The 24384-nt window shown below is 44.3% G+C and overlaps 1 protein-coding gene across 2 annotated transcripts in view; it reads left to right on the plus strand.

Moving 5' to 3' along the window:
- The window catches only part of plxna2 (plexin A2), a 153874-nt gene that overhangs the window by 10151 nt on the left and 119339 nt on the right, over nt 1–24384 (plus strand). For both annotated transcript variants that reach the window (XM_026368099.1, XM_026368101.1), the window contains exons 2-3: nt 12104–13437; nt 17384–17566. In XM_026368099.1, the coding sequence (XP_026223884.1) occupies nt 12238–13437; nt 17384–17566 (1383 nt within the window). In that variant the 5' untranslated portion in view covers nt 12104–12237. The remainder of the gene's footprint in view (nt 1–12103; nt 13438–17383; nt 17567–24384) is intronic.

Raw genomic sequence — 24384 nt, forward strand, 5'->3', positions numbered from 1 at the left:
GCACTAAACCAACCAACCAACCAACCAACCAACAAACTAAGTGCCCTAATTATCCCACTTCAGCATGTTAGTCTGCCCCAGCTGCTGCCGTTTATATTACTGATGAAATGCTGAATGGGGCTTTTTTCCCCTTCGTTACATATTCTTGAGGGGAGCAAATAGTTGATTTTTATCGCTTTTCTTTTCCCTGTTATTGCACTTTTTTGCTGAAGTATGATTATATGTTTTGCCTACTGTTGTTGCAGTTTATACGCAGCAGCAGCAGCAGCAGGACTGTTTTGTTTGGCTAAAAGGGCGACTGCCAAGTACTCTAAACCATGTTTTGCCCTCATATCCCCCAACTGAGAAAAACCAGAATGTGGTGATAGAAGGAAATACTCAGACTGCCCACGGCTGTGTTTATGCTGACTCTAACGTGGGCATCAATTTCATCATATCCTCTGCCACAGCGCACTTATCATCAAGAGGTTTGAGTTACAGCTCTCGATAGGATGGAGCGAGGACGCCTTGCTCGCCGAAGCCTCGTTCCACTGCTTAGCTGAACCCGTGGCCCGGTATGATCGCTTTTAAAACGTTCAGGCCGCAGCGTCGTTCCCCCAGCTTCATCATCTCTGTGTGCGGTCGAAGGAAAAAAGTTAATGTGAGGTAAAAGCTGCCACAGAGGAATTCAAATCACTTGTGTTTGGCATTAGACATACTGACCAAGCATGGGAATGCTCTTTTCTTTGATTTATTTTCAGTTATTATTACTCTGTCTGTTCGTGTTCTTTATTGCTCCCCCTTTTTTTCTCTTATGATATTGCTCTTTCCGCTCCTTCTTTATTGCTCTTTCTCTCTCTCTCTTTTTTTTAATTCTTTGGCTGTCTGTCTTTTTGTCTCTCTCGCTCTCTCTCTCTCTCTCTCTTTTCTGCACTCTGGGATCTGCTCCCAAGCTGCTTCACTTCCCTAACAATGAAACAGATGCTAATTTTAATCATCTCACTAGCAGAGATTAGTCTTTGATCAAACTTAATGCTCAGAGAGCAACTGCTGCATTCAGCTTTGCGGGGCTGATTGCGGCTGTGCTTGTAAATGTGATCTGGTGACTAAGGCGACGCAGGATACTCCACTGGAGAGCTGTTATACTTATAGTAAGCCCATTGTACATGTATTTCTCTTGCCCAACATTTTACAAGATGAGTAGTCAATGCATTGTAAGAATTACAGTATTTTTCACACCAGGGCTGAATTTAGACAGTTCCTGCTCTGAATGTCAATGTTTTCCCTCCCTCAAGCCCTACTTATGCACATACATGTGTGAGTGATTACATCAACGACATGAGATCCAAGCTTCTCCACTGGGCGACTCTATCAAGATGTAGTACAAAACGACTACTGACGGACCGCTGGCTCAGTGTGTGAGGCTCAGTGGCCCCGTATAAAAGATGCTCTCCAGTGTCTGTCTGAAGAATATGGATGGCCTGACTATCTCCTTGTTATATCTACAGCAGAGCAGGGGACATATTCACAAGCCTCTGGCCTGTGAAAATGAGTGTGAAGCACTTATTCCCAGGTTCACTGATGTAGTAGACGGGCCGTAGTAGCTCTTCATACAGCTCTTACACACTCTGAGCGGCTCTAACAGCTAGAAATCTTGTATAGCGTGAGCATCCTACATGTGTGCTTCATCGTCCCAGTCAGCTCTATCTCATTTCAGGCTGCTTGATTTCCATGGTTCACTAAAAGGGCAGTGCCCCAGCACAGAGTTACTGCAGGTAAAATGACTGAAGGAGAGGAGGGAGTGAAGAACTGGGGGCAAGACAAAAAATAAATAAAAAATAGACAAGCAATGTCCAAGGATATTCTGTGTTGCATTGCTCTTTAAAGCTACAGCATGGGGTTATTTGTATTTTCCTTCCTGCCCCTGTGACTTTGGATCTCTCCCCTTCCTTCTTCTTTGCTGTCGCCTGGGCTTCATTATAGTGGTAGACGATACTACTCATACAAACGCTGTCGCCATCACGTGCGTATTGTACGGTGCAACACTCAGCCTCCACAGCTTTAGTGCATAATACCATGCAATGCTATTACTCTGCCAACATGCTGCTATTTTTCATCATAGACCTTCTAGGTCACCATGACATTCCTTCCTTCCACATCCCACCTCCCTACTGCTCCCCCCATTCTGCTATAAGCAGGTGGGGAGCAGTTGTGCCACATGTGTAATAAATGTGCTTGACAGTATTTTGTGCATACCTGTACTCCTGGGCACATGCTATATGTCACTGCTGTGAACTGTAGTCTTTTTATATATTTTTGCTGAGTTTCAAAAATGTAAAGAATGGAGGTAGGTCATTTAGAGCATCCTTGTCAAATTCCTTTGTACTTGCATGGTATTATAACTTGGCCATATAGTATCGGTGTGTGATTAAATAAATAAGAGTCTTACCTTAATAGTCTTCCTAATACTTACACACATTGTACTCACTAGTATATTGATAGTCAAGCGCTTGCTGTGTTAATATTCCTGCTCAACTCCCAGCACACGGGCTCACAGGAAACCAGCCAGTGCTGATTTTCCACCGTATCCCAGCCAGCAGTGCATCCTGTACGGGGTTCACACGGAACTGGCCGGAAGGCATGTATGTGCGTTTCAGCACTGATCCAGCAAGTCACTCAGTGTGCCAGCCAGCTTGCTCTTTGAGCTCTGTCCCATCCTATTCTGTCCTGTCCTGTCCTGTCCTGTCCTGGCATGGCCTGGCAACAGCTGCCGCACTCCAGAGGATGATCAGGTGGACTTTTGTACAGCCAGCATGCGCAAGACTGAGCTAATGCTCACTGCAGCACTCGCGACTGTTTTATTATTCATATTCATTGCAAGTCCTAGTTGGACTTGCATACAAATGTAGTTTAAGCTTTCCTGAACTGTGATCTGTGGAAGCAGTTTCAATATAATAGCTTTAAACTTGTCAACCAGACCTCCGTTATACTAGGAAGTTGTTGGGGTTAAAAGCTATTTGACCCTGTCTCACCCTATTGCTGGTTATTTGGTCTATTAGAGAATATGTAACCAATATTTTACATATGTCTCATTTGTCCGATCACTAAGCCCTTTCATTAATGTATGAAATGGAATGCAATTTGTAGGCTGCTAACACTTTTTCTACACTTGTGGCACATCTGGTTCTATTCATCCCCTTGCTGCGTGTTACAATACCTCTGCGAACAGAGAGAGAGAGATGAAAACCATTGTTCTGTTATGTGGTAGGTCGTCCACAAAGCCTCCACTGAAAACATTGTACATTCTGCTTGCTAGGCATGTATCCCTCTGTGTGAGTAAGCACCCAATTTCCTCACCACATGCTGTTATTGCCTCTCATCTAAAGGGAGATTGGGCTAAGTAACTAGCCACAGAGTTGATTTTGTGGTGTTTTATCACCCCTGATAAAATTAGAGGGGCCTCTATCAGGCTAAAGTAGAGAGCAAGATAGGCTGAGAGAGCAGGAGAGAGGCTTTGTGACTGTGTGATAATGCATCTGTTTTATGTGCCTCAGCAGAAAGGGCATGGAAATAGGGCTTAAAGGAAAGCTTCACCAATTTTCAGCTTGCTTCCTATGATTCTAGTTTGGGGTTTGCATGTATATGAGAGAAAGAAAATTGTGAAAAAAGTGAAGTGGATCTTTAATAGGCTGCAGATCTTAAACACAATAAGTGAAAGTTTCCCTTCTTCCTGTGAAAGTTTACATAACAAACAAAGCAACCAGTTCATCAACTGAAATGTTACCTAACCATAAGAAATCAATAATATTCACCAGATGGCACAAATGACAGTTTTGTACACTACATGAGTGTTGTTTAATGGGAAAGATCATCAGTCTTTCAGATGCTGTTACCATTGCTACTGTGAACAGACACCAGCATCATAAACCATCACATCTTTATTCACTTTTTGACACTGTGCTATTATTTCACACAAGTCATCTGGATTTGGTCAGACTGTTGGGTTTGGCCTTTACTGACCCTTAATCGAGCTTGGTGAGAATTCAGAAAAGCAGACAATGCGAGGGCACGGCATGATGTTTATACTCTTGCACTCAGTCTGGGGGAGGAAGAAGCGCGGGTCATTAGGGTTAGGCGGTTTAACTCCTTACAAATGCTTCCATTGCAATAAATCACAGTCATGAGTGTGAGATAAGCTAGCCAACTGTGCTGTGTGTGTGTGTGTGTGTGTGTGTGTGTGTGTGTGTGTGTGTGTGTGTGTGTGGCTATGGAGCTACTGCTGATTCTGAGGGGAGTATGATGAGCACGGGAGTCCTAGATGTGGTGACGGTCGTATTTTCAACTTTCCTATGTGACAGCGGGAAACTTCACTCATTTCGAAGCAAAGTGTTTGTTTAGGCACAGGTTTGTCGTAAGGTCAGTGAACGAGCGTGGCTACCTGTAAACATCATTAATCCAGTGGGGAGTCCCAGAGAAACACGGCCTGCTGGAGTAGATGACTGAACTTTACCACCTGCATGCTGACACAGGCAGACATGGTCAACTGTACTGACATCGCTGGTCAGTCACATGACAGCTGAGGTGAACTGATGACCGGCGTCTGCTTCGTCACCTGACAAACTGGACTTGAACTCTTAGAGGGTGTTTTATGTCTTTTTGCCCAGCATACATCATTAATATTAACATCATTAGTATTAGTATGTTGTGCCTGGATGCTGGCAGCTAACTGTCCAGGGATTTATTGGTTGGGGAATAGTGATCACACATATTCTAGTGTCTTGTTAATTGCATTGACAGTTAATTGATTTTAGCATGCATAGAGCTACAGCTGGACCAGCAAGTATTCATGGTTACACGTTTGCGGTCTCATTCACCATGTCCAGTTTTACACAGCTCTGGTTCACGGACATTGTACTTTATGTCACCTTAAATACTACCTCACCTGTCTAATCTAACCCCTTACAAGCAACAATGAACTGCATGGCGATGTTTTGTCATCTTATGGACGAGCGCAGTAGAAGAGTGTGCCTCCTTCTCCTTTTCCACTGCCTTGCTGGTGACCCAGACTAGCCTCATTCTTTCAGTCAGTGTGTGATTACAGGGCTCGACTGTTAGACTGACAGGACTCCCATCATTTTCCCTCTCCCCCTGACACTGTTACATAATCATTCTGGATGTTGACTGGTGCATACTGAGTAAAATAACAGGTCACATTGTCTAATGAGTGGATGCAGTACACATTTAGACCATCACATTAGTACTATCTAGATTGTATCCACCTCCTGCTATTGGCTCTGCTTCTCTTCTTTCTTCTAACTCTTTGACCAGCCCCCTCTCCCTCTCAAGTGTGCCGTCCAGGCTGTGCAAATTTGCTCCAGATAATAGTGGATCTAACGTGCCAGCTTCTGGAGTTGTGGCTGTGATGGCTTGTTACCCAGCTGGAATAATGGCTGCATGGCTCCCTCTCCTTCCTTCCCCTGTCTGCCCTGCTCTCCACGTCTCTGCTTCCTCTCTCTATCTCTCTACCGCACACATTCAAACTGGGGGCGCTGTTTTGTTTTGTCCTTCTCGCTCACTTTCCCGAGCCATCGTTCACAGTTTCTCTCCCCTTATCTCAATTCCTCTCTTGCTGTTTTTTTTTTATTGCTTGTCTTCCCCTTTCCCTCTTCCCTACCCATCCATCTCCCCTCGCTCAATCCCTCCAGCGGCAGTCGCCTTGGCCGCTGAGCCACGCTCCAGCACGACTCTGATCCCAGTGAGACAAATGATGAAGCAGGGGGTTGGGGGAATGAGTGAATAAGTGGGGATTCATGTGTGGCTTCTGAAATATAAGCCATTTTTTTCATGTGATCCTCTTCAACAGTCTGGCTCTGTGGATGGGAAATGTTTCACACACTCCATGAAGCGAGTGCTTAATATCAGCTCGCTTGCAGAGCGGTTTGATGGTGTTTAACTGCGGCTTTGGCATGATTATTACGAGAGGAGATTTGGTCCATCGGTGCCTCATTCTGACTAGGCAACTGCACACCAGGGGTCAGAGTCCAGACTTTGTTTAGAAGAGTGCAGCTGCGGGCAGATAAGACCTCTGCAGGGAGAGTCTGTTGATAAAGAAAGCAAACACACTGGCACAAATCAGTGCACGTAACGCACACTGTAATAATGCCGGCGCTTGCCTGCACACGGACACACACACACATACGCATGCAGGTCGTGTTGTGGCCCGCTCTCGGTTGGGTTAATGTCGTTTATGTCTTCTTGGCTCGGCCGACCTCACCGTCGCTAGTCCTCTCTCATTATGTTCAACTCTGCAGCACATTAATAACCTAGAGTTTATGTAATCTGATTGTAGCAAGGCCAGGCAAACTGAGCAGCTCATTCATTTCATTCCAGTCTAGTCCACGCAGTATGCACAATTGCCTGCTCACTCAGACCAATGCCCCTCTGGCCGTCATATGCACCTGCCACCTGGTGCACCAGCCAACTTTGCCAAGTCCATCTGTCTACTTCAACAATTCTTAAATGTGCCATGAGCCTTAGCCAGAGTCAGCCTCAGCTGTGAGAAAAGTAATACATCACGCAATATATGAGGTGGCAAAATATTCAGCTTTTACATGTGTTCAACGTATTGTGTGTTGTGCGTCTCCAGGTTTCAGATACACCAAGCACTGAAACGCCCCCGCTATAGGTACTCTCAACTACTGTATATCCCTTCACGTATGGCTTTCACGACACCTCTTTATTAACGTTCAAAGTGACAAGACGGTGCAGCATCATCAGCATTCGCCTCGGGAATAGCTCCGATTTGATCAAATGTATATGGTGTCAATCAAAGAGGCTGATTCACTTGCAGTCTGTGTGTAAGCTGAGGTGAGCTATCTAATCCCGTGGCCTCCAGTGACATCCCGCTCTGTTTGTTTTCTTCGCCCGCCGAGGATTCCCTCTCCTCACACTGAGGGCCTTTACAATTTAGATTTATGGAAATGCCTCCTAATAGAAAGCTGCTTTCACAGGATGACAGACAGCGATGATGATACACCACATACCCACTGGTACTGGAAGATCAGGCCTCAGGATTCAACCTCCAATTTAAAAGGAAAAACACGTGGAGGCTGTTAGTTGTGTCAGTGGAAACAAGGATTGTAAAAATAAAAGAAAGTAGGATAATTTACATCTCGACAGAGTGTGTGTCTGTGTGTCTGAGCTTGTACACGCACATGAGAGCGCATGTATGTGCGGCTGTGTGTTTGGAGGAGGCGGCAGCTGTGGGAGGGGGAACAGAAATCTGTAGAATAACAATGACATTGTAATCTCTCTCAGTGAATGTCATAGGATTTAGGCATAGTGCCAGCGTGTGTTTGCTCAAATAGAGTTTGAAGCGCGCAAAACAAGAGGGTTGGGGTCAAGGGGGCTCAGCAGACACAGGGTTAAAGGAGAAGATTAAATACACGTGTCCGTGTTTGCTTTCAGGGATAAGCAGCTATGCTGAGACTCCTGTGTCATGATGTCATGCCTTTTTCATGACGCATCTCATAATATGTGTTTGTGTTTGTGGTGGTGGGGGGTTAATAATCTTTGCTACACATTCATTGGAGTAATAACTGAAAGGCTAAGGCAGAATGAAGTACTGTGACTCTTTTCAATGGGCGCAATTCAGTGAATGGCAATTGAAAGGCTCGCTGCAGGCCTCTAAATTCAGATGGCCATAAACAAGTGCGCTGATATGGATCGTCAACAGAGACAATCCTATTAAAAAGTAGATGCAGAGTGCTCTGTTACAGTGCCCTTAGAGCACATGCTTAATCGTGGCCAAGTGTGCATTAATTCACTATGCATCACTAAATGACAGCTCTTTTAGCCCCAGCTCAGAGCGTGGCACATATCATGTCTAAAGATAAACAAAAAACAACAGTTAATATCAAAGTCACATAGAAAATGTTGCACGGCGGCTTTATATTTGCTGTTATTATGTCCATCAATGCCATTTAATTTCTGTATTCTGTCACGGAGGTGGATGTCAGGTATAATCATCTAACTCTAACACCAGACCACCTTAAATCAGACGGAGTGAAATGATAGCAGGTACTGGATGGTTTGTGGTTTCTGAGGGTGTTATTCCTCTACTGTGTAATTTCCTTGTGGTGACGGGAAGGATGGTGGATGCAGAATATATGTGTTGGGGTTTTTTTGGAAGCTGACAGATAGAGCTGGCACTGGAGCAGAGAAATCCATTTCCTATTGAGACAAAAGAATGGATAAATATAACTTCAGCTCAACAACTCAAGATGCCAGCAAGTCCTCTCATTATCTCCGCTCTTGATAACAGCAAAGAGAGAAGACTAATGGACTCACCTCTGCTGCTAATCGCTTTTTTATAGGCTCCTATAGAAGAAGATCTCCCTTTAGGGAAGATTAAACTTTCTATTTTTACTGTGGAAACGTCCACACGTACTGAAAAGCTTATCATGCGCAGAGCAAATTTTTAGTCAGCTTTTAGCGTTTTGCTTTTCTTGATTTGTTGGTGTGTTGTCCATTTGATTTGTAACGTATCACTTTTACTTAAGCATTCAAATTTCACACTTTACATTAATCATTGCGGGAATAATACATTAATCCAAGGCATGAAATTACAATCTCACATTTCCTTTTTTCTATCCACCAACAATGGATTTAGCACCGTAAACGGATTTTGGTTTATGTTCTTTATCTTCTGCAATACAATTGCTGTAAATGTGAATTTGGGAGATCAAGCAAATTTGGCTGCATTGTTAAGAAGCTTAGTATGTGGGAAACAAAAAGGAAAAAATAAAAAAACAAGTCAGAAGGCACAAAAGCAGAAGACCTTCTGCCTGTTTCGGAGTGACAGAGGTTTAGAGCTGCTCCTAAAGTCTGTTCTTTCCTGATTCTGTTTGCTGGCTGCTGCACTGCCCCGAGGCTGTTTTGTCCACACTGCTCTGTGGAGGTTTGCATAGCTTATCATTTTCTATTTTATCATGTCTGGCCTTGCTTGTTACTTGTGCTGCCTCTTAGCATCTTTTTGTGATATAATCTGCTACAATGCAGCTTCCTTTGACCGCGGTTGGCACAGCGTCTGCATCCCTGGGTAAATCGCTAGCATTTCAGCAAAGGGACCCGCAACTAGACACAGTGACAGAGCACAGTCAGCCAGTGGGAGTAGTTTGTTTAACAAGTGCTCAGAAGCAGCCTTAGCTGAGTGTGCCAACACTGGGTTTTGTGTGGTTGACTGTTCATAATGAAGAGGAAGTTTCAGAAAAACTCTTCCTTTTCTCCGAGCCATGATCACAGCTTGCCTGTTTGCTGGGATGTAAGCGATATTCCAGCTTCCTTGACTTCTGTGTTCGCCCTGCATGTCTATGAGATCATCAGAATGGAAATATTCTAGTAATGAGGGACCAAGATACTGTATTTTGATATTTTTGGATCTTTGATTTTGGGTGGGACACAGGGTGGGGTTCAGAAATGGGACATGGATTTGGTGTTGTCGGATAGGCACCTTTTCAGTTTGTTAAAATATTGCTGACATTGCAAATAGAGCACAGCCCACAAAATAACAAAATTGTCAAAGCTCCTCACTTATATACAATTTAAAGCTGAAAGGTAGAATTCTACCTAAAAATTGTTCCTTTTCTAGGTCAGTAGGTAGCTATGTTTAAGTATGATTCATTCCTGGTTGTATTTATATGTTAATTGACTTCTAGGTAATTTTGACTTCTCGTAAACAAAAGAAAGACACGCTTTGAACTCAAGAGCGTGAGGGGTGATCAGCGTTGTTCGTATTCTTTTCAAGTCTACTCCTCAGCTGCATAGTACAGAGAAGTCTCTGTCAAGTGCAACAAAGAGGTGGTCATGCAATCAACTTAAACAAAAACGTCATTCCCGAAAGCTTTATGAATGGATAACCTTTGTGGAGCCTTTTATTTCCACCATTCAGTGACTCGCTTTCTCTGCGTCTGCAGCTGTTGCCTCAACACGAGGGGAGTAATGCATACGTTTTTCCCAATGACTGAGGAAGAAGAGAGAAATCAAAAGGAGAGGAAGAAAAGATGGATGGGGGTAAATGTTGTATACACATATACGAATAAGGGGTGGGGGTGCAGCAAAAGCTCTAAAGGGCAAAAGCCTGTGGGGCTTGAGCAAAACGCTGGCTCAGCAGGAGGCTGATTTTACCTCCAAAGAGATCCACTTTGCATATCTAGCATGTACATGCTCCAACAAAGAAGCATGACAGAGTGCAGGCAACTGAATGTGAGGGCCTGGGCCTCGCTGTTTTTTTTAGAGGCAATGGCACTTTTATAACCATGCAAATAAACTGCTGCTGGGACAGAGCACCTCCCACACCTCCGCCTGCACACACGCCAAGAACAGCTTGACTGGGCCTTAGGATCTGTGTTTATGGACACATGGATCAATACTGTCCCTAAGGGTCTATATTTAAGTCTGAGCTGAGTAGCGTACCCGTTGATCACAGGGGGAGGTGAGGGACCCCGAGATGGTCATTACCAGATTTAGAGTGAGGTCTATGAAAGGGCAGACAGTTCAGTTCAGAGGGAATCCCAAATCGGTTCTGCAAATCAATCCTGCCTTGAAAGCAGTTGGTGTCTTAGCCTGGACGTGCAGTATCTCTCCATATACCACTCCTTTATTGTCAAGTGCTTGTTAATTCAAGTCACAGTCGCTGATTATTCCAGCCACATCTTTCACCCTTGATTCTCTATGCCCTCACTGCTGGAAATGCAAATCTGGAGCGTGACAAACGATGTTGGGCTGTCTCTAACACGCTCAGGCCCCCGGCGTCCCCATGTCTCTCCCCAGCTTACCTCCTCCAGCTCCACAGTAATTACCCTTGTTGGATCGCTACGCCTAATCATACTTGATTTTGGGATGCACTGCCATTGTCTCCACTTGTTAGCCTCTCACACTGCTTGGTTCTGATAGAGTACACTGATAACACTTGCGGAATGAGGCACCCACACACAAACTCACACATAGACGTACTGTATATTCTGCTGAATGCTGTTTTTCTTATGAGAAGGCTGTGTACAGATCTAATACGTTAGCTGATTAATTTAAATGTGATTGTTGTGCTGCTAGTGATTAATCCTACTATGATCTGATCATGTCAGCAGGAGATGAACAGAATAAAAAGATTTAAAAAAAAAGGAAAACAACAGCAATGTTTAGAAAAGAATAATTAATAGATTCAAATTCTGTAAAACAGAGCGAGAGGAGGGGTGTTTGGAAGTGGCTCCCAATTTGTTCGCACTTTGTTCCAGTAATAAGATCCAGGCCTTCCTTTCCAATGGACGAGATAATTAACTCCTGGGGACAGACTGCAGAGAGCTCCATCTCTTAGTTTATTGCACATGGAGAAAGATCTCTTCAACCCAGGCTGAGCATGGTTGCAGAAATTGCAGACTTTGCTTGATGTATGTTTTTACAGATTCATATGGAAAGGGGACAAATGGTTGGTAGAAGGCTTGTAGTCAGAGTAAAAATGGGAGCAATGGAGTGAATGTAGAAATGACATGAGGGGGGGATTTTGAAGAGAAGAGAGAGTGAAAAAAAGCATATCAGCTGCATGGTAATGTGTCTAGTATGTGATTTATTGTTGAATGTTTGTTGCCTCAGAAGTTAAAATTGTGTTGCAAGCTTCGACATCTAATCTTGAAAAGGTTTAAATAAATAAAAAATAGTGCGATGAGTCACTGTCCAAGGCTTTATGTGCACTGTGAGTGTGTGGGCAGTGTCAGCACTGGCTGTTGTTCTGTTCTTAGAAACAGCTTGCTCAGTGTGTGACAGCGGCAGTGGTAGTGTGAGTCAGGTCGGGCTAATTTCCGTCGCTGTAACTCTCCTCTCTTTCCTGCATTGTCCTGCCCTGACCAGCAGCTTCTTTGGAATGTTCACTGTAATGGTTTCCGCCAATTGTCTGCTTAGAGCTACACTCCCCTTCTCCACAGCTCATTGCCCGACTCAAGTTGAACTTTGACCTTTCAAGGCAGGAACATCTCTAATGAAGAGCCTTTTCCATTTAGTCATGTGTTTTCTTTCCAGGATTTGAGTCATGCTTTGATATCTAACATCTTTTATCTCTTGTTTTCCTTTCCAGAAACATGTGAAGACCCTTGCAGAGCTTTGACCTGCGAATTGGCCTTCAACAACAAAAAGGCGAAGGTCTCCTCCCTTCTTCCCTTTATCCATTCTCTCTGCTTCCACTGCACTTTCCTAGCAGGCCCATTAAACATGGAGGGCTGGCGGGCAACACGCAGGACTTTATCACCTGACCCCAAAGTAGGAGGTGCAACTATTCTGCTAGGCTTCTGGCTCTTAGCAGTCCCTACCTTGTGCAGTGGGCAGACATTTACTAGTTTCCACCCTGAACGTCGGGATTGGGTCTTTAACCACCTGACGGTTCACCAAACCACCGGGGCACTATATATTGGAGCGGTCAACCGCGTGTACAAGCTCTCAGGTAACTTGACGCTCCTTGTTTCCCATGACACAGGCCCAGAAGATGACAACAAGGCCTGCTACCCGCCTCTCATTGTCCAGCCCTGTTCTGAGCCCCTTGTCCCAACCAACAATGTCAACAAGCTTCTCCTAATTGATTATTCCCAAAATCGGTTGCTAGCCTGTGGTAGCCTCTACCAGGGCGTGTGTAAGCTCCTCAGATTGGATGACCTCTTTATCTTAGTGGAGCCCTCCCATAAGAAAGAGCACTACCTCTCCAGTGTCAACCAGACTGGCACCATGTATGGGGTGATTGTGCCCTCACAGGGCCAGGATGGTACCCTTTTTATTGGGACAGCGGTAGATGGAAAACAAGACTACTTTCCTACCATCTCCAGTCGAAAGCTCCCCCGTGACCCAGAGTCCTCTGCTATGCTTGACTATGAATTGCACACTGACTTTGTGTCCTCCCTTATCAAGATACCATCAGACACACTGGCACTGGTTTCTCACTTTGACATCTACTATGTTTATGGCTTTGCCAGCGGCAGCTTTGTTTACTTCCTGACTGTCCAGCCCGAGACCCCGGAGAACAGCATGTCATCAAGCGGATCCACCAGTGACCTCTTCTACACCTCTCGCATTGTCCGCCTCTGCAAAGATGACCGCAAATTTCACTCCTACGTGTCTCTTCCTGTTGGCTGTGTGAAGAACGGCGTTGAGTATCGTCTCCTGCAGGCCGCCTACCTCGGCAAGCCAGGCCGCGTTCTTGCTGCATCTCTCAACATCAGCGCCCAAGATGATGTGCTTTTCACCATCTTCTCTAAGGGCCAGAAACAGTTCCACCGCCCGCCAGATGACTCAGCACTCTGCGTCTTCACGATCCGAGACATCAACGCACGAATCAAGGAGCGCCTGCAGTCCTGCTACCAGGGAGAAGGGAACCTGGAGCTCAACTGGCTGCTCGGGAAGGATGTGCAATGCACCAAAGCGGTGAGTTATAGTGATAGATGCTATTTGAAAACACATTCAGACAAATGTATTTTACTTAGAGTAATTACTTTATGGGAATAATTACATTGTGGTGACAATGTGGTTCCATTATCATATACATACTGCATTAATCATCAGCAGTCTGATGCTGCTCTTATTCTGAGATGTAAATCACTTTTACAGAGTTCATTTAAAATTTTTCAATTACAAATGAAGAAGGATTTATTTATTTTTGGTAGCCATCAAAGTGATAATATTCTCCTCAAGCACAGTATAGATAAACACACTCTCACACAAAAACAAAAGTAGTGGGGGTTGTTGCTCTGCTTCTGATGCTGGCATACTGTAGATCACACACCAGCGTTTTCCTTCAGATTCCCCAATTACCCTCTAATACAAGGCCACGTAACTGCTACATGTTGTCAAGTAGAATTAAGGTTCTTGATTTTCCCTCATTCCCAGGAGGCTACAGTCCTCTGTGCTTTCATTCTGTAATTGCTATTAGGAATTTAAGAATATTAAGAATTAATGACTAGCTAAGCATGTGACTAGTCGGTTAAACAGTGTGTTTGCGTCTGCTCATGTTGTATGTGTGCATGTATGCAGGAAAGACTTTTGAAAGCTATGTGTGTGTGTGGAGCTGTGTATTTTTAAGGTTTAATGACATCCCTATCCTCATTATTATTAGAACTACTGATCAGCTTCCTTTGTGGCTAATCCCCCCAGGGCGCTCAATTGACCACTCTTATTAAAATCAGTAAATTCTCCATTAGCACAATGATAGTTGATTGTCAGGAGGGAGGATACACTATCTTGAACTGTTGGGTTTTATTAGATCAACTGGGAAGACGGGTCAGGAGGTTGGACAAAGAAGAAATGGTGCCATATAGCAGTGACAGTGCTGTGTCTGTGGGATCTCAAATTACAACCTTTTCCCAGTTCTTCGGGAGAATCCCCAATCATCTCAGTATGCTGAGATGATTGCCATGTCGCAAAGCTGCACCTCTCATTCCCCTCCAGGCATTCACTGCCAATAATCTTCAGCTCCTCTTGACGTGTGTTTCTCAAAAGATGTGTGCGTGTGTAGCCACAGAGGTAAGAGAGGGTAAAGTACTGTCCTTAAGAAGCTGCCCTCATGCTCAGTGAGCAGCCAATAAATCCATAGTATAACATGGATTATGCAGATAGATGATAGTGGACAAGAAACTCTTAAAGCCTATATAAATTACATTTAACAACCAGATATGTCAACTATACTAACATTGTCTGCTTGCTGTTATATCCCCAACTCAGGCAGTGTAGCTGATCCAAAGGGAAAACTGTTTATGTTTCAAAGATCATGTCTTTCTTAAATAAATAGGTTCCCAAATCTCTTTGTGAGGTATTTTTTGGAGCACCCCTGTCTGAGCTCCATCAAAGTATCAACCTGCGGGACTGCGTGTTTTTTTGTTAACTCTTAACCGTATGTCATTTGGTTTCGGAGTAAATTACACATGTAACCCCAGTGCCTTTCCTCTGGTCTACTGCTAACAGCAGGTAGCCAGCGATCTCGACGCGGAGAACCTTAATTATACCCCCAGCTCTCATTCCCGTCTTGCAGACATTTCACTGCGTGTACGCTTACATTCAGGCCAAGGCTGAGGCTGCTGCAGCTGGAAAGGGAGCTGAGGCTGAGCCAGGGGATTCAGACACAGCAGCCAATCAAAGATTTATCACCCAGCCGTCCAGCCTTCTGCCATCTGGAGATTCACACCATCTCTGTAGTCACTCCCATGGAGGAGAGCCATGATGGGACTCGTTCACTATCAGTCTGTCTGTGTACGTGTCTCTCACTAACACTATGTCCCGTCTTGCTTTTGGCTTATGCTGCATCACCTAATTAGCCACCCGTGAGAGCAAAGGGTCTCTGGAATTGATACCACAGATATATACAGAGAGAGAAACTTCGATATCCTGTCACATCTAATCTGTCCTTCAGTCAGCACGCTCTCTGTCATTGTTCAAAACATTATGTAGTTTACTGTTGACGCACACCAGGACCCAACTGCTTTGGCAGCATAGATTAAATATTTTACTGAGATATTTGATAAGGATTAATCACCCAGAGTTACAGTCTATTTTTAGTCTCTCCACAGCTGTGCTGAAGATAATCGATGTCATTTGTATGCCAGAGTCTGAACATGGTAAATCTACATTTCTTCACTGCTTGTGAGATTTGTGATAAGGCAGGGGGGAAAACAAAACTTCTGCAAGAAGGTTAACAAGAAAACGCAACCACATCATATCCATGGGGATTTGGCTTGGCTGCCAAGTCTGCTAAGCGTACATCATCTAAACAATCTAGATATAATCAGAACCAAATGGTCGGGAGCCCAGCAGACCATATGCAGAACGGCTGAGTGCGTTTGAGGGAGTAGCTATTGATAAGCCGAAGTCTGGAACCCACAGCGGTTTCTCGAGATAGCTGCTTGCTTTGCTCATTTGATTCATTATGTGTGTCCCTTTCTAATCAGCAGATGTTTGAAACAAGCATTAAACAGTTATATACATTACGTGCAATTCTAGAACCTCTCTAGAAAAAGCATTATATCAGCTTAACTCATTTCTTTTTCTAATTTAAACACTGCAGTTGAGCACCCCATAGCTCCCTGTGCTATTTTTGGGCATAGGAAATAAAAGAAAATGCCACAAAGTGGAGGCGTGACTATAAGAGTGGAGGCGATTATACCCTGTCAGCATTATTGCTTTGCTCCTGCTCATGAAAATCTGTGCAGTACTGAAAAGTTTTACAGCCACGGTGTGCAGTGAAAGAATTGAGCAGCCTCCCAGAGAGAGAAATGTCACTCAGCACCGTCTGCGTATACCATTCTGACAGGGATGAAGTCTGAGACAGAGAGGTGACAGATGAGAGATGGATATAGTGAGAGAAAGAGAATTAATGAGCTGGGGTTGGAGAAGGGGGCCATATATTCAGAGGGTGTATATGATAGAGTTTGTGAGCAAGAGACATATATATAGGATATATACATAGAAGACTTGCCTGGCTGTCTTACTTTTACTCCACATGGCACTTTGAGGCCACTGCCACTCAGGCTGTCCCAGCTGACCCTATTCAACACCACAACCTGTCTTTCTCCTCGTTCATTTCCTCTTTTCCCATCCTATCTTCCCTTCTTATCTTGGGATAAACATGTTCTATTATATGCCGACACCCGCCTTTTCTTAAAAAACTGTAGTCAAACGTAATGACACTTCATGGTAGGGTTTGCTTCCTTATGAATAAATAAATACAGTTCATTGCAGCCTCTTCGCTTACACACATATTTCAGAGTTGCATCATCATGCAGCGTGTTTGCTGGTGCACGTAGTTATCATGCAGTCTGTGTCTTCCTGCAGAGGTGTGATGATAGGCCAAGGTAATGAGCCACAGTGAGAGCAAGGTGGAGCTCAGTCAGGCGGAGCTGAAACATGTCTGCCAAGTGAAACAGAAAGGCAAATGTTTGGCTGGGAGAGTTACTTGCCTGCCTCCACCTTACACTGACCTCCCTCTCTCGCTCCGGCTCACCTCTCTGAACCCCTCATTTCCGTCTCAGACACGCTCCGACACCACCACTATTTCCACAACTTTGACCGTCGCTCTCTCCTTCTGTCTCCCTCTGTCACCTTCATCTTTCCTCTTTACCGAGCTGTCTTCTTTTATAAGGCTCTGCGTCTCAGCCTCTCCACTCTACTAATGTCTCATTCTCTAAGTCTGTCTCTCCCTGAGATATTTTTGTCGCTCTTCCTTCCTTCAGTACATTCCATGTCAAGGGTTTCTAAGTTTAATGTGACACACTTGCCTCATTCTCCTTATATACTTGTTTTCTTCTTCTGCATTTTAATTATGCTTTCTTTTTATTTATTCATATGTTGTTTTATAATCTTTGTTTTTCCTCTCTTCCTCTAGCCGGTGCCTATTGATGACTCTTTCTGCGGTCTGGACATCAACCAGCCGCTCGGCGGCTCTCAGCTGGTGACTGGTCACACGCTCTACACGGAGACCCGGGACCGCATGACTTCGGTCACCTCCTATGTCTACAACGGCTACTGCGTAGCCTTTGTGGGCACCAAAAGTGGGCGCCTAAAGAAGGTGCGTACCAACTTATTTTCCTCTTCCCACCAGTAAAAAGCCTGTTGTAGGAGGTTTCTGCTCACTTCATCACTGGGGTACATAAGGTCTCAGGCTGTCCTGTGGTCCTTCGGGTATGGACACTGTGAAGTGGTCCTTTTTCCATGCAGATGGATCATAGTCACAGAGAAACTTATCTCTTTAATATTTAATGCCTGCTGTCAAATCGTCAGAGAGGGGTAATGGCGATGGCTAGCTCACTGTAGTGGTCATTACCAGTTCCTTGTTAAGTGAGCTCCAGTGTCGCAGTGTTGAATAACCTGCAATGGCCCATTAATTTTAATAGGTGCCTTTTTGCTTGTGGCCCACTGAGAGGCAACAGAGAGACTAAACCTCCTAGTTTAGGTTAGAGAATACAGATACCACACAGGGTTAAAGGGCTCCTGGGCAGTTAATAATAATGAATTTCACACTCGAACCACAGGAAACAAGGTATTAGATGAGATCACTCACTGACAGGATTGAAAGGTGAGGAAAAGTGAGTGCTGTGCTGGGGGTTAAGGGTGCTACGAGGAGTCCGACTGTCAATCACACCTGTCTATGTTTTGCTGATTAATTTAGAACAGCTGTTGCACTCTTCTTCCCAGACAGCTGATGCTCAGACTGCACGTTGAAAGTTAAAATGTTTGTGTAGGTGCATTATGTTAAGTTAGTTGTTTGTCTTGCGGCAGTGGTGCTTTCCAGCCTACCTTGAGGCAGCTAGTTGAAAGATTTTCACTTAGCTCCATGTCCCATGGGTTGCCTGTGTGAGTGGCAGCAGGTGTGTGTCACGGGGCCATAACTGGCTCATGTAGTCAGCCCTCCCCTTCTACCAACAGCTGCATAGAGCTCAAAGGAAGAGACTGAAAGAAAGTTGCTAAAAAAAAATGTTTGCTGTCACTTCAGGCTTAGCAATGCAACACAAATGGTGTCGGACTGCTTGGCGTTGGTCTGCATCTATTCATAATTAAATCAATACACCAATCAAGCTGTGGTAGAGAGAATATTTATTCCATGTAATCCCCTGTTCGAGGTATTTAATAATTTAGCTTTTTTCTCTACTTGGTTAAATTAGATGAGATAGAAGAGAGGGTTTTCCCCTCTGTGTTGCTGATGCTTCCATATTGTTTTTATCTTGCCGCTTGCTTGCTTGCACTCTCTTTCTGCTGCCTTCTTTCCTCCAGTCCTCTGGACTGTCTCTATCTGTTGTCACTTGAGAATCCATGTAAAACAGCCTCGTGTGCTGCTGTGTACTTAGGCTCACTTCTCACAGGGGCATGGCTGTAACTACAGTAACACTAACATGGGGGAGGAATAAACCAGGAAATGCACCTAGAGAAAATGTGCCACAGTCCAGCAGCCAGCAGAACTAGGAGAAAAACCTAGTAGAACACGCAATCACAGAGACTAATTTATGGGGACTGATCAATAGTATATATATAAAATGTAATATTGTATTCAATGCCACTTTCACTAACAAAACACATTTGTTAATTTCTCAGTGATGAGTATTCCCATCATCTAATTTATTGTCATTATATCATTTTCTGGCCATCCTGATAATACTCAGTAAAAGATGACATTAACACTGGCCGTGAACATTATGAGGCATGGAAGAAAGCAGTCACCACTGTTAAGTGTGATGAAATATTGATTCATTCTCTCAGCACAAATCTGAAACTTCACTTGTGTTTTTGGTGGTCTGTAATTTAGTGTAGCATTGCTGTCTGATGGACTTTATTTGAACCCAATTTAAATTGTGTGATTGACACAACACTGGCAACACTGTTCAAGTATTTGCATGCAAGGTATGCTATTGGACAAGGACCAGTGATGATTTGAATGAGGACCACATGATTCAACAAACACTGACTGTCCAGCTGTGCATAAAAGAAAGGATGACTATAATTAGACTTCCCACCTTGGCAGACTCCAACTGTGTGGAAAGAAAAAGCTCAACTTTTTTAATAGGTAATGAATAATCAATAATGTTGCATGGCAGCTGCTGTCGTTGTGAAGGTGTGTGTGTGTTGCGATGTGTTTAAAATATGCACGTGTTTACACTGAGTGTGTTATCCATTCACTCCCTGAGGTGTCACAGAGAGGACAGAGCAAGAGTGTGACCTGATGAGCCCTGGTTGCAGCTCTTCTGCAGAGGGCTGATAACTCCTACACACTGTGTGAGACACATAGACAGGGCAGGGCGCTGCAGGCATCCTTCAGATCTTAGCATGACACAGCTATAGGGTGACAAGATTTGAAGCTTTGCTGGTGATACACTTCCATTCCTCTACCTCTTTCAGGCAACCAAGAGAGACAGACAGATTGGGAACGGAGGGGTGCACTGTTAGGGGGTGTGAAAGTGAGCCAGCATGAGAAAAAAATAAGGAAACCAGAACCAGGAAGAGGCAGCGATAGGAGAAGAAGGAAGAAGGTGTTGGTGGAGGGAGGACGAGTCTGTTGAAATGTGAATTTAGTGCCGCCAAAGAAACCAGGGCTGCACCGCTGCCTATAATTGGATTGGCTCCCTTCCCAAAGAATCCCCCCTCCCCTGCCCTCCGTCTCTTGCTTCCCCATTCAATCTCACTCCTCCCTCCCTCTTGCAGCTCTCATATGTGCTGCTGTTTCCTGGGCTTTGCTGGAGCATGGCAAAGCAGAAGGGCTAGTTCTGGTGCATATCGCTGTCTGTGGCAGGCTTTTTACAATGGATTGATTGGAAAGAGGGGTTAAGAGGATGTGGGAGTAAGTAGACACTAGGGCGAAGACAATGCATATACAGTATGATAGACTGCAGGAAAGGATACCGCTGCAGTCGTGAGCCTCAAACTCTATAACTGCACTCGCATGCTGCGATCATGCAGACAGGGTTTGATTGGACTGCATTTTACTGTGTGATGTAGGCTCCAACAAACAAATCCATATTCCATGAAGGTGGAGTACTCTTATTCCCAACCATGGGAGATGCCTAGCATCATCATACAACAGTTACACATGTGTTAAATGTGTAGTCTGTGTGTCATAAGGCTTTCAGAAATTGGCTGTGGACTTCTGGGTGGCACCCCTGGAGGCAGTGATTGATTGTGGAGGGCAGTAGATGTTCACCTCAGCAGAAAACTGCTAGGGGGCAATCAATATTCCAAAACCTCATAGCCTTTTTGTAGAAACAGTAAAACTAGTTCCAATCAGACCCAAAAGTAGATCTTTAGTCTACGTTAAGATCAGAAGACATTCCGGTAAGCTTGTAGTCCTGCTCATGCACTAATGTCCTATTTAAATTCCAGATTTACATTGATACTCACCAGGCTCAATCATCTTTGTTATCGTTCTTATGTACCCGGAGACCAAAAGATTGCTACAGGGCTCTGTGGGTCAAATTATAGAGATAGGTGATCTGCTATGCAGTTTATTCTGGATACACATTACCCATGAATTACATCATCTGAATTGGAATTGGCTGTGTGTGGTTCACTTTGTGGTTAAGCACAGACATATCCCACAAGGGGACTGGGATTGGTGGGAAGCAACAATGGCACTGAGGAGGAGAGGAGCTGCAGGGAGCAGTGCCTTTGATATGAGTGGAGATGGAGGGCACGGCTGTACATGTAAGATTGGATGCTGAAAGACATCCCAGCAATAGATGAAATGGAAGGTTAAGACAAGCTCAGCAGACACACATTCAGGATTTCCCTGCTAATAAGAATACATTCACACGCTCCACCTCCGGTCTCTCATACAGGACAGCAGGGGTTAAGAGCTATTGAACCAGAGACCAGAAGTAGTACTTTCCCAGATGGTATCCTCTCCTGTGTCCCACACTCAACACTTCTATAATGTTTATTTATTTGATTAGTATGTGATGGCATTGTAATGTCTATTTTATGATGTCTCTGTAGGTTCTGTAGGTTTCTACAAACACCACATATTATGGTGGTGGATGAGGTGGATGAGGTGGATGTGGCGCTGATTAACAGTGGGTTGCAGCACTGTTTGTCCTCCAGGCCTTCAACTGTGATGTGCCAGTTTCATCCTGTTTAATCCTCCTCATCGTGCTCTGATGAATAATCAGGGATTGGTTTCGATAGTGGCCCTGGCAGCTGTAGGGGACAACTTGAAAGGATGGTTCAGGTGTGGAACTGGACAAATGTCCTGCTGAGCTGGTTAACATAGCAGACACTGCATGGCTCATTCCCCAGGCTGGCCTGAGTAGCAGCAGCAAGGACGTGTGTTGTGCAGACAGTACCGGTGTGTCATGGAGAATAGCAGCTGATCATAGGGCATAAAGTGTCAGTGACTTGAAAGGCTTGTAAATGCAGACAGCTGCTCCTACAGGGCCCTGGTGGACAAGTGGTCAACCGTCTCTGCAGTGTTGTGTCTTTGCACTCTGCAATGAGCCTCAGAGAGTTAGTCCTCAGATTTGTCACTCTCAGAGGGAATGTGATCTGAGAGCATTGCCTGCCTGTTCCCTGTCAGCCCAGAGGCTGCTCACCTGCTTGGCTTGTCCAGGCTTGGCTTTGCTGTGGCCCAGCTTTGATTGGTGGGATGGGATTAAGGATAGAAAGAAGGCGAGAAGAGGGAAAAGTCAAAGATGAAATGAAAGACAAGCGAGAGAAGCTTAGAGAAGAGCGAGAGAAGATTATCTTCTTCCACCAGCTGAATCCCGTGGCAACAATGGTGTGGAAGAAAACCTGTTTCCCTAGAGGTACAAATTATCCTGAGAACAAACTAGAGGGGGTGTCCTGACACCTGCACGCCCTAAAGCATACATGTACACATACAAACACAGTAACTCACTATCTTCATAACTAAAATGTGAACTGTTTACTCCACTCTCTAAACTTTCAGTTGTTGTTCCCAGCTGGTCATTAGCACCTCTCTCAGGGAGTTGCAAGCAAACAACCAAAAAAACTCAAAGAATGATTTATTTTAATCGCTTTATTAAACGTCTCCATTGTTGATGCATGACTCACTTAACCTTCAGACGATATGAAAAGAAACACAATTACAAAAACAATGTCATAATTGCCACCAGGTACCATTTGTTTCCAATCATCACAGTCACAAATTGTTATTTCTCACCGAATGCCTTCTATAATAACCATAGCATCACTTTGTTTCAGATGGAACGGCGCACAGAACAAATGATTGCAGCCCTTTGTTAAGCCACTGTCTTTGTTGGGTCTGTGTTAAATTAAAGGAAAACCACTGTGTTCAACGCACCTGTTTATGAACCATTAGCATTTTAAACATTTCAAAATAACACAATGACAAGTGACATGGAGATATAAGGAGCATTTAAGCTCAAATAACCGCTGCCAGTACGTGTCTGTTACGACCATCTTTGTGACTGCACCAGCTAGGTTGCCTTTAATCTTTATAATCATGTTAAACTGAGCAATACAGCCTCAGTTTGCCCACCGGCAACCACTGGCAGCCTAGTGTAGCCTGCAGAAATGACTTTTGCTAGGGAAAGAAAATGTTCCTTCCAAACACAACTTGCAGCACTTTCTCAGAGAGGCTGAATCAAATGTCCTCAAGTAAAACCAGCACTGTTTGGAACAACTGCAAACAGAAGTAAGTTCTGTTTTGGCATTATCTGGACCTAGAGGTCTCTCTGGATGGTCGCCCACAGAGGGACTCTCAAGACTTGTTTTTTCTAGTTGTTATTTATGTTCTAAAGCAATTGAGGCAATGCATTTCTCATTTGTATGTATGAATGACAGCGTTTTGTGCTCAGAGATATTGAATGTGTGTATATGTATATGCTTTTTGTGTGTGTGCTTAATTATCATACCCACCTCTACTCTAGCTAATAAGTAGTTTGTTCATTGAGTTGTGGATTAGTCCGATGTCTATCTGACCTTTAGGAACCTGGCCTCCACTTGACCTCCTCTTGCTCAGTTCTTAACCCTGAGCCAGATAACCGAGGCAGCCAGTGGCAGCCCCCGGGGCTGCAGCAGTAAGCTATGTCTTTCATGGCTGTCTTTAGAGCACCAACCTCTCTATCTGCCAGACCTGGTCGAGGCTACTCTAAACACTTCACAGTTAAAAGGCCAGAAGAAGACTGAGAGTGCCTGCTGTTCCATTCACCCTAGCCTTATATCTGCTTCAGCCTTTTTAGTCTCTCTGATTTACTCTCTCTCTCTCTCTCTTCATAGCGGTGAGTTAAACGTAGCCTGGTCAGCCGGCTGTCCCCTCTCATTTTCCTCCTCTTTTCTTCTTCCCTCTCATTCTTGCCTTTCTTCCTGTCGCTTCCTCCATCTCAATCTCTCGCTCCTTCTCCAAGTCTTTTTCTCCTTCTCCTCCCTGCTCACACTATTAAAATGACACAGCCTACCCTGCAGTGATCTCATTAATCACATTCAAACAGCTCTCTGTTGCTTTCCCTCTATCTGTCTTCCTTTCCATTCTCTGCCTCTAATTGCTTGCTCTTTTCTCTGCCAGTGTCTCAAAGGAGGCGTTTTTCATTATCTAACAACAAGAGACAAATACACACACAGTTCATACATTTTACTACAGATGGATTTTATACATTTAGGCTTAATTTAGCATCAAGATATGCAGAAGCATGCATTCATGCCTATGTAACCAAATCCCAAAGGACTCAAAGTCAGAATCACACACTGTATGTCCATAAGTATGTTGTGTAATACTTCTACTTTAATTTAGCACAGAACACTTGATTTTATTTATTACATTTGTTGCTGGTAATTCCTTTTTGTTCCTGGGAAACTAATTACCCTGTACAGCGCATCCCATAGTCAGACTTAACTTCACGAGTGAGATTAATTAACCCATTGTTG

Source organism: Anabas testudineus, chromosome 7 (genome assembly GCF_900324465.2).
Source record: "Anabas testudineus chromosome 7, fAnaTes1.2, whole genome shotgun sequence".
NCBI classification, from domain to species: Eukaryota; Metazoa; Chordata; class Actinopteri; order Anabantiformes; family Anabantidae; genus Anabas; species Anabas testudineus.